The 11,083-nt window shown below is 38.8% G+C and overlaps 1 protein-coding gene across 1 annotated transcript in view; it reads left to right on the top strand.

The window, feature by feature from the left end:
- The first annotated feature begins 1,292 nt into the window (after positions 1-1,292).
- Mtx2 (metaxin 2) overlaps positions 1,293-11,083 on the top strand; it is a 52,608-nt gene continuing 42,817 nt past the window's right edge. The window contains exon 1 of the mRNA XM_021650447.2: positions 1,293-1,523. Coding sequence (XP_021506122.1) covers positions 1,484-1,523 — 40 coding nt within the window. The 5' untranslated portion in view covers positions 1,293-1,483. The remainder of the gene's footprint in view (positions 1,524-11,083) is intronic.

Here is an 11,083-nt window from a genome sequence, read left to right as displayed (position 1 = left end):
CTAAAGTCATAGAATGTCAAGGAGCACTGGGAACCCTAGAAGCTATGAAGGATGTTTATGTCTATGTTCTTCAGAGAGAGCAAGATCTTGCCAACACTTTCACTGCAAACTTCTAGCTTCCAGAATTAGAGAAAAAATACATCTGTTGTTTTAACCACCCAGTGTGGGGAAATCTGCATGGCATCTTTAAGAAAGCAATATATTACTTAAGTATGTGAACAGAAATATGAACGATAAGTTGTAATGGAGGGTCAGAGATCTATGGACATAAAGGAGACAATACTTTTCCATGTACAAACTCCATAAGCTACGTGATGTTTGTTTGTGGGTGTGGTGCCGAGGAAGCAGAGTCTCAAGCATGCTAGACAAGAGCCATACCTGCTCAGTCCTGACTTTTTGATGTGCTGTTAATAAAAATAAGTCAGTCTTCTCCAGGCTGTGGTGATGGCTCATTGGATAAGGCATGAGGAACTTGGCTGGGTTCCTAGCTTCTATGTAAAAGCCAGGACTGGGAGGGAAGTGAGCAGTGACAGGCAGAGCTATGAGTGTGGTTGGCCTGCCTAGTCCTTGTGACCCTGATTCTCAGTGAGAGACCCTATTTAAAAAAAAAAAAAAAGACTGAGAAGGACTGAAGAGGAACTTGTCAGTAACCACTGGCCTGTACAAGCTGATGTGTGTGTATGCAAGGGCTATTTCCAAGCCTGAGGACTTGAGTTGGATTCCTGATCTCTGAAACCTATTACAAGTGAAACTTCATGCTTCTAATTCTGTACTATTTATGATTTTTTTTCTTACATTGTAACCTATAATTAAAAGAAATGATTAGGGTAAGTGGAAAGACTCACGGGATCTGGTGTCCTTCCTTTACTATTCCCTTTACACTCAGAAACAAGAAATTGAAGTGTTTTATTCTCCGAGCTTCATTTTGGGTACATGGAGTTGAAGGACAAATCATGTTTCAGCTCACAAGTTTTTCAAACCTCCTCCTTGCTGGCTCATCTGAATAAATAATTGACACCAATATCTGTCTATGGTCCCCAAATGCTGCAGTTAGTGGAAAGGAGGGAATTTGGGTTTCTGGGCCTCAGCAGTACCGGCCTGGGCTCTTTAACCTCTTTAAGCGTATTTCTATCTTGGGGGTTTGCTGGAAGGACGCGATAAAATTCAAGAGCGCCAAATACATGTGTGAATACATGCACCTAGAGATACTACACAAGAGACTGATCTTCAAAGGCTCCCGGGGAACCGGAGCGCACGGGGCGGAGCAGCCGGAAGTGCCGGCGCGCACTGGCAGCGACACCGGAAGTCCCCGGCCGGCCTGGCGGTAACCTTGCGGGCCCGGCCGCCGCAGCGGAGGTGTGCTCGGCGTGTCCGAGCGTTGGCCCGGCGAGGCTCCTCAGCCGCGGGGCGCGCTGCCCAGGTCGCGCGGGAGGGCGCCGACGGCCGCGGGGCGCAGGCGCGCGCTCAGGGCCTCGCCGCCGACATGTCTCTGGTGGCGGAAGCGTTCGTCTCCCAGATCGCAGGTATCCCGCGTGGGCGCGGACGGGGCCGGGGTCGTCGCGGGCCCGCGGCGGGGAGCCGCGTGGAGCCGCGTGGGAGGAGGGCTGGCCGTGGGTCGAGAGTGCCGGGCCCGCAGCCTCGGCGGAGGCGTCCATGGAGGCCTGGCCTCACTTTCCGGATGAGGAAACCGAGGGCGCACGGGCAAGGTCACGCGGCGGGGGCAGAGTCCATTTCTCACTCTCCCCGTGGCGTTGTGCCTCTCTGCTCGGCGGTTTGCGTGAGTGGCGGCGGCCGGCGGTTGGGGTGGAGGCGGGGGCGTGGCCACAGGGCCATCTCCCTGCCCCCAGGGCTGCTGTGGGAGTGGGGCAGCCTCTCGGGTCGTGGGTTCTCAAGTTTAAGGTGACTGCCACTGTTGAGCTGCCCTTCTTTGCCTGTTGTTGACGAGCCGCCGAGGTTCTTGCTTCTCCAAGCCCATTTGCAGAATCTGTGGGATTCTTGGAACTATTCTTAATTCGCATGAAGTTTTAAAAAAAAAAGAAAAAAGTGAACACTTTTGACTGGATGGTGAAAACTTGTAAATAGGTTTATAACTTTTTTTTTTTTTTTTTTTTCTTAATCGGGGTTTTTAGTTTGGTGAAAGTGACCGTGGTAGAGAAAGTGAAGAGTTTAGGTTAATGGAATGAATGTTAACTCCAGCAGTGTTTTCAGCATGAGTATGATAGGGACGTAGCCGCTAGGATAAACAGGTACATTTGAGATAAAGTAGCATTTTGGAAATGCAAAGTACAGTGTGTTATAAACTTTTCCCAGTGCTTTTCCCTGTATTGAATTTGTGTGAACATGGATTTCCTTTTTCCTTTAAAATACCATTTATAGGAGAGGGGAGAATCTCCTGATTGTAAGCGTCTTGAAAGCAGGAATGGTTGCTTTGTTCCCCTTTGTATCCTGGAACCTGTCAGATGGTTCTCTTTAAATACCCATGACTTGAGTAAATAACACTGAGATTTCAAGCAATGGTTATTTCTGATTTTACCACTTAGGTTGAAAAAGTCAGGCCAATGTAGTGAGATGAGTGATTTAATTTAGACTGATACTATGTTATTAATCATCTTACAGTATGTGCTCATATTCTGCATGCATATATCCTAGTATGTGATTTCTTTTCAACAAGAAAACTATTATTCGATAAACTTTTGATAAACTCAGAATTCTATCTCAGTTGGTGAACTTAACAGTTTCCCAGAAATATTGTATGCTGTCTTAGCCATTTATAGTGATGTATTATGGAAGGAGAAAGCATTTAAAGCTAGATAATTTAGTAAATAGTGTTGGAACAGCTCCTAAGTCAAAGGACTGCATGAATAAATTCTAGATGTATTAAAGAATGAAATGTAACACAAACTAATTTATATTAAAATAATTAGAAAATTACAAGGACAAATACTGGATATTGTTTTAGTAATACTGAATAAAAGAAGGGGTTTTAAAGCAAAACAGAAAGTATATACTCCATAATAGAAAAAATGGGTAGAGTTGGTTGCATAAGAATATTGGAAGCTTTTGATGTTAAAAGACACTATGAATAGCTGGGTGTGGGGCGCTTGCCTGTAATTACAAGCACATGGGAGGCTGAGACGAGGATTGCAGGCCTGAGACTAGCCAGCATGGGCTTAATAGGAAGAAAATGTTTCAGGCAAAACAGACAACAGCATCAACAATAAAGCTCCCACCATAAATAAATTAATAAACATATTAATAAGAAAAATATTTAATTAAAAAAGAAACCTTTTCAAAAGAAAGGCAAATAATCTGAATAAGTATTCCATAAAAGGAGAAGAACAAGGAGACAGTGGACAGGTGAAAAGATGTGCTCCTTGAAGAAAATTGCTCGTTAGCCAGGCAGAGTGAACATGATAATCTCCAGTACTGTCAAGGGCAGACAGAGAGAGGAGAGAAACAGTACTTTCTGACTTTTAGGGAGTGTAAATTGGGCTCTCCCTCTAGGAGCCTGACATAGCAATATTTACTAAAATGTTATAGTTTAACCCAGAAATCGTGTGCATGTGGATTTATCTGATAGAAATTTGAGGACCAGTTCTTCAAAGAACTATACAATAATCTTCATTATAACATTATTTCTGATAGTAAAAAAAGAATGTCTCAGATATATATCAGATTTTCATATATCAATCCAACAGCTTCATTTCAGTACCTAAAATAAATGAGTTGTCAGAGAGATACGAGTACTCCATTGTTAGCACTATTCATAATAGCCAAGATATGGAAGCAAACTAGGTGGCTGTCAGCAGATGAATGGATCAAAAAGATGGGCATATATAGGAAAAGAATACTATACAGCCTTAACAAGAATGTAATTCATTCAAGATGACAGGGACAGAGCTAGAGGACTGCATGTTAAGTGACACCATCTAGGAACAGAATGACAAACACGGTATGACCTCACTTTTATGTTTAATCTAAACAGAGTTGATCTTGTAGAAACAGGGTAGACAGTGATTGCCAGAGGCTGGGGTGATGGGAAGTGGGTCCAGAGCAGAGAGGAGTAAAGGAGAGAAGTTGGTCAGAGGGCACAACCTTTTGTTTAGACCCAAGGAGTACATTTCTTTGTAAACGTTTGTTTTCCTTCATTGATAGTAATGTTGTCTTCCTTAGAGTCCTTCATTGCTGTGATAGAGTCCATGGCCTAAAGCAGCTTGGGAAGGAAGGGTGTATTTCAGTTTACAGTTGATAGTCTTATCATGAAGGCAAGTCGGGGCTGGAACTCAAGCAGAGGTCGTGGAGGAGGGACGACTGTTTACTGGCTTGTTCCCTGTAGCTTTCTCAATCATCTTTCTGATACATCCAACCCAGGAACACCCGCCCAGGGGTGGCACACCACCCACTTTGAACTGGGCCCACAGATATCAGTTATTAATAAAGGAAGTGCCAGCTGGTAGTGCACGCCTGAAATCCCAGCACTCTGAGAGGCAGAGGCAGGCAGATCTCTGTCAGTTCAAGGCTGGCCTGTCTACAAATTGAGTCCAAGACAGCCAAGGCTACACAGAGAAACCCTGTCTTGAAAAAGAGAAAAACAAAATAGTAATAAAAATAAAGGAAGGAAGGAAGGAAGTGCCCCCACAGACTTGCCCACAGGCCAGTTTGATGGGAGAATTTTTTTCAGTTGAGATTCCTTCCACGATATGTCTAGGTTTGCAAACACCTGACTGAAACCAACCAGCATAAATGTGTATTTCAAAATAACCAAAGGGATAGATTTCTAATGTTATCACAGAAAACTTGACTGGTATCTTAAGTAGCTTGATTTAATCTTTTATACAGTATGTACCTTTGTTAAAAGCATCACATCATTTCAAAAAGCAAACTTATTTTGACATGGTGATAGTAGGTAGCAGTTGGAAGGCAGAGGCAGGAGGATTGGCAGTTCCAGGCTGCTCTGGGTCATATAGAGAGATCTTGTCTTTAGGGCAAAAAAAAAAAAAAAAAAAAAAAAAGAAAGAAAAGAAAGATAAGTAAAATAAATTTATGAAAGCAGTGGGTATACTTGAGTGTTTATAGATACTGAAATTTAAGAAATGTTATATATGTTAGCTGGCAAGCTAGAATTATATTAAGTAAGAAGTTATAGTATGATATATATCCTATGTGAACTTATTAAATACATTCTGCGTAGACATGTATATGTTTACATAAGCAAAGAAAAAATTTAGAAGAATTCAATTTAATAAAAAGTGTTGATAGAGGGTGAAGGAACCATGTTTACTTTTGTAATTTAAATGACTATTAAATTTCAAATTAAGAGATTATACTAGGTCAGGAATTGAAAAGAAAATAATCTGGGTTTGACTTTGCTTGATTTTAAGTGATTTATAAATGTAACTCAGATCTGAGAGCTATCCACAGTATTCTGTTCTGGTCATAATTTAGGATTCTTGGATGAGGCTATTCTGTGGGGTAGAGATCTGTATTTATATCATCCTGTTATAACAATAATTATAGATTTTTATAATTGGGAACGCTAAGTTTTAACAAACATGATAGTTTGGTTATTCTTCCCTGTAGTGGACTTGAGCAAGTGAGTTCCTTTTGGAAGCATTCAGGGTGTCTGGTATCTAATAGTTTTGCAGTGCCTTCCCTGATGGACTGATGTATAAAGGACATGATTTTGTCAGATGCTGTAGTGTGGATCTGCAGTGCTCCCTGAGACCCATATTATCCAAAGTTTTGATCCCTTCTGTGGCATTGGTAACTGGTCGAAACTCTAGGAGGTGGTGTTGTGAGACCTTCGTCTCTTTTTAGTGTGTCCTCACCATGAAGTGAACGGTTTTGTTTTGCTATATACCTACTGTATATAGCAAAAGCCCTACTGTAAAGCCCTACTGTAAACCAACACCTCCCAAACTAAGGGAAAATAAACCTTTCTTTTTTGTAAGTTGATTATTTCAGCTATTTTGTTAGAGTTATGGAAAACTTACAGCTAGAGAGGCTTTCTTTGACTTGCTCAGTGGAAGTGATCTGTTGTCTCTTCACTAGCAGTGTATCTCCTGCAGTTTCCCGTTCCCACCCCTTAGTGCGATGCTCTCTGTCTCCACAGCTCTTAACTTTTTTTTTTTCAAGGTTTTGTTAATTCCACTTGGCTTATTACTCTGTGAATTAGCTATTTTTTTTGCGTTTCCAGTCTCTTTCACCTGCTTCTAAAATAATCTTTATATTACAAGTCTCAGTGGGATTGTTGTCTTTTTAGCTTTTTATTTTCTTAAAATATTTGCTGTGACTTCTCTAGTGTTAACACTTTCCTTGGTTTCTCAGTGTCCGCAGGGCTAAGAGGCTAAGTGTCTCTATAACCAAGTCCACGTATGCCACTTCAGCTTCATCTCTTGTCACTCGTTTTTCCAGAACCTCCAGCCTTTCCAAACTATTTGTAATGTCCATCTTTAGCAATGTTGCTATCTGCTTGAAGTGTCCACTCAAACAACTCCTGTTTCTTCTTAAGACTTAACACATTGGAATGTGTGTGCCTCTGACATTTTTTCCTTGTCAGATGAGATTATTTTTTTTTAAATAATAATAGTAATGAGCCTTGGTCATTATAGAAAATGAAAATAATACAGAGAACTGTAAGGAATAAAGTGAAAAATTACCTGACAGGCTACTGCCAAAATTAAGACTTTAAAATCCCATTTCATATTCAAAACTTTGCTGAGCAAATCTATCATTTCTTTCTCCTAAGTTAAAACCGCAGGCATAGATAATGTAGAGGATGCATTTCTTTTGTCATAGATATAATGGGATTTCTTTTCATGTCTATGATGAAATTATATGCTGTCATATTTGAATGGCTATGTAGTATTTCATTGTAGTAAAGAAACCATAGTTTATTTGTGAAATCATAGTCTGATGGGGTTTTAGGTTTGTTTGTTTTGAGACAGGATTTCACTATGTAGATTTGCTTGTTTGGCCTGAATCTTGCTGTGTAGACCAGTCTGGCCTTGAACTCACAGAGTTGCATCTGCTTCTGTTTCCTGAGGCTGGGTTTTTTAGGTTATTGAAACAATCAGTATAAATGAAAGATTGGAGACAGTAGAGCTCTGTGACTACACAGGAATACCCACATCAGCTCATGCTCCTATTGTATGGCTGACCAAGCAAATTGAAAAATTGAAAAGCAGTCAGGTACAGGGGAACTAGGAGGAAGAGAAAGCAGTTTGCGACCAGGTGCTGTTTGGAATGTTGATCTCAAGGAGGACTTAGTCCCTCTTTTAATGGGCTTTTAAGTTTTTAAGCCAGATTACCCAGCATAATCTCCTTTTTAGAGTCATATAATTATGATTTTAATTATGTCAATTGAATCCCTTTACAGCAGCACCTGCATTGGTATTAGAATAACCAGGAGAAGGTGTTTTTGCATGCCTGATGATGGCTGTTGGTCTTGTTTTGCCTTCCTACCACTTATTGTGTAATATTTCTGGCAGCCCAGTATTAACTAGAGAGTAAAATGGAATTTGGCAAGTTAGGTTGGTCAAGTTAATGTGTGTCAAAGTCATTGAAAGTGTATATGATTTCTCTCTCTCTCTTTTTATTTTTTGACTATTAAGTTAGTTTATTGTTTCTTCTGGTTGACTGATGTTCAGTCTATTTGTTTAGACAACTGACTTTTACATTGTTATGCATGCACTTAGATGCCCCTAATAGTTTCTTTTTACATTCTTTTTTTATATTTATTTATTACAATCTATTCACTTTGTATCCCCGCTGCAGCCCCCTCCCTCACCTCCTCCCAGTCCCATCCACCCTCCCTCTTCTCCCCCTATATCCTTTCCTTAGTCCCCTGATAGCAGAGGCCCTCCTCCCCTTCCATCTGACCCTAGCCTATCAGGTCTCATCAGGGCTGGCTGCATCATCTTCCTCTGTGGCCTGGCAAGCCTGCACCCCCTAGGGGGGTGTATGATCAAAGAGCCAGCCACTGAGTTCATATCAGAGAGAGCCCCTGTTCCCCTTACTAGGAACCCCACTTGGAGACTGAGCTGCCATGGGCTGCATCTGTGCAGGGGTTCTAGGTTATCTCCATGAATGGTCCTTGTTTGGCCTCTTGGGCCCAGGTATTTTGATTCTGTTGTTCTTGTGGAGCTCTCTTTGCAGTGGTGCTTGCATTTGTGAGATAAATTTCTTAAAAGTGGAAGAGGAATTTGAATTACTCTTTACACAAGTAATATGGAAAGAATAATAAATTATGACTTTGAATGAACACTTTGGTTCTCTAGATTATTCTAGACCAGGTAAAAATTTAAAATTTGGAATTTTAAAAGGATTGAAAACATTGTCCTGGATATTGAATCGGCTAAAAAAACTTTTTTAAAAATTTCTTTTACATTATTTTCTTTGTACATGCGTGTTTGTATGATGGTGTAATCCACTGGGGCTGGAGTCACAGACAGTTATGAGCTGTCACATGGTGCTGGGGATTGAACCCAGGTTCTTGGGAAGAACAGTCAGTGCTCTTAACCACTGAGCCATCTCTCCAGTCCCCTAAAAAATTTATAGTCTCTGTAGTTTAAATTTTCATTGCATTTTTAATGGCAAGCTTTCCTAATACATAAGTTTCTGGACTATTTATTTATTTACTTATTTATAGTTAGTTGAGTATGAATATGTCCCTCAATATAAGTATCTTGAAAATAAGTGTGATGAAAACAAGCATGTTTTAGTTGAGAATGCAACTCAGTGGTAAGGCATTTTCCTGTCATGTGGGTGACCATGGGTTTGCTCCCTGGCATCATACACAGACATGCATACATGCACAAAAATAAAAACATTTTAAAAATGTTTTTATGTTGATAATAAAGTACGTTTTGTTCTGTTTTTCTTATGTTAATATAGGACAGTAAAGATTTTTATCACACCAAGAAAGGTTCTAGAGGTTGAAATAAATGGGAAAATAGAGGCTGAAAGAATCTTGTAATATTGGTAGGAGTGTTAGTATAGCCCAGGGGAAGAACATTTTCATCTGCAAGGCCCTAGTTTGATGTTTAATACCACCTTCTTTTGCTTTCATATAAAGGGAGAGTGATGGTATTGTTGACAAGACCATATTGAGCTTTCAAAGTATTTAATGATGAAAACTAGAACAAATAATTGCAGAAATGCATTCATATTTTAAATGTGCTGAGGACAATACATTTAATTTTTTTGCTCCTGAAAACAAAATATTTTCTTAGTTGTTTTTACTCGGTGTTCACAGAATTTCCCAGTAGCATTTAGAAAGGTACCAAAGAATTACTGAGAAGTTATTGAACTGTCTGTCACATTTCCGATAATCCTTTTTTTTTTTCATTATCAGTCATATAGATAGTATTATATTATGGAACTTATCATGTTGGTAAATGTGAAGTTGATATTGAAGGTGGTGAAGCCAAACAGACAAAATAGGTTATACTACAGAAGAGATGCAGTGATTGACAGGAGCATGGCCTGTTATTTGATCCTACTGTAGTCATGAAAACATTGCAAACCAGATTCTTATAGGCAATACTTCGCTTCCTTTGAAAACTTTAATGTTGTTAAGATTCTTTGAAAGACATATTTACTGAAATAGTCTGCAGTTGAGGTATAATGTCAATTTTAATTATAAGTTCTATTATACTTTGTTACTCTAAAATAACATCTCTTCTAAGATGTGTGTGGGATGGAACCCAGTGCCTTGAGTATGTGAGGTAAATACTCTCCCGCTCAGCTATATTCACAGCTGCATGATTTTTAATGGTTTAGCTTAAAAGATTTTGGTGATGGGTACCCTGTAAAATATGTCAGTATTATCTCTGTGGATTCTTTTGAGTTATTAATGTTAGCTTAAGCTTTCCATAGTTGAGTGAAGATTGAAAGAAAACATCATCAAACTTGTTAACATTTTTCAAACATTTAAAAAATAACTTGAGAAGTAGTTATTAGATAAAGATACCAAATAGATAAGATATTGAAAATTCAGACTTTTCATTTTTTTTAAAGACAGAAGTTATAATCTGTAAATTTAGCTAAACTCATTTATATGTGGAAGAGAAGTATTCGCCTTGCCAGAAAGAAAAATTCATGCTTTAATTTTTTATTGCTTTGTAAATGACCCTCTATTCCTGAACTCTTATTTTTGTATAGTCTATCAATGAATCATGGTTTTGAACTTTTTTACATCAGTAATAAAAATGAAATTTGATGGGTTAGTAATGAAGGCTCTTTTCATAAAAAACAATCATTTTGTCATGACAATTTCCATTAACTCTGTGTTCGCAAAATAGAAGCCATAAAATGCATTTCATTGTGTTTTTGTGCTAATTGTATATTTTTATCACTAAGAACTTTTCTAAACCTCAGAAATTTCTTTGTAACTTAATTTTCACTTGGATTAAAAATGTTTAGTGTGTATTTAATTGAATATAACATTCTTAGATGTAATAGAATTTCTTTTCACATATATTTTATTGTATGGTCAACTCCAAGCATTGACTAAAACTTTATGTAAATAAATTTTATCATCTGTTTAGTATTAATAGGCCATCATTCCTTGCTGCCAACTAATAATTTGGCCATTTTTTATCTTCCTTTGTTTATTAGTCTTTATGTTAAATTGAAATATTTTGGGGCTGGGAACATAGCCCTGTAGAACACTTGGCCAGCATGCTTTCCTAGCATTCCTAGGCCCTGGGTTCAGTCCTCAGCACCACAAAACCCCAAAACAAACCAAAGCTTATGAACATCTTGAACTATAAGTAATGTTTCTGATTTGCATGTTTATTAGAGGTTTATTATGTTGTCATTGTTTTTACTACTACCGTTTATCAGTTAAAGACACTGATTTGGTTAGAGATGAGAACTACTTATGTTTACTAACTGATAATTGGATTTTTTTCTTTGGCTGTTCATGATTGTTGGAATTATGAATTATTTTTTACATATTTTCCTCTGTATTCGGGTTCTACAGAGGAGGAAAGTCAATATAGCATAGGTATAGACATGAGAGGGAATTTATTTGGGGAATTGGGTTTTTTGATTATGGAGGATGAGATGTTTCACACAG

This window comes from Meriones unguiculatus, chromosome 8, assembly GCF_030254825.1.
Source record: "Meriones unguiculatus strain TT.TT164.6M chromosome 8, Bangor_MerUng_6.1, whole genome shotgun sequence".
NCBI classification, from domain to species: domain Eukaryota; kingdom Metazoa; phylum Chordata; class Mammalia; order Rodentia; family Muridae; genus Meriones; species Meriones unguiculatus.
Note: the sequence above shows the minus strand (reverse complement) of the source record. Positions and strands in the feature narration are given on the sequence as shown.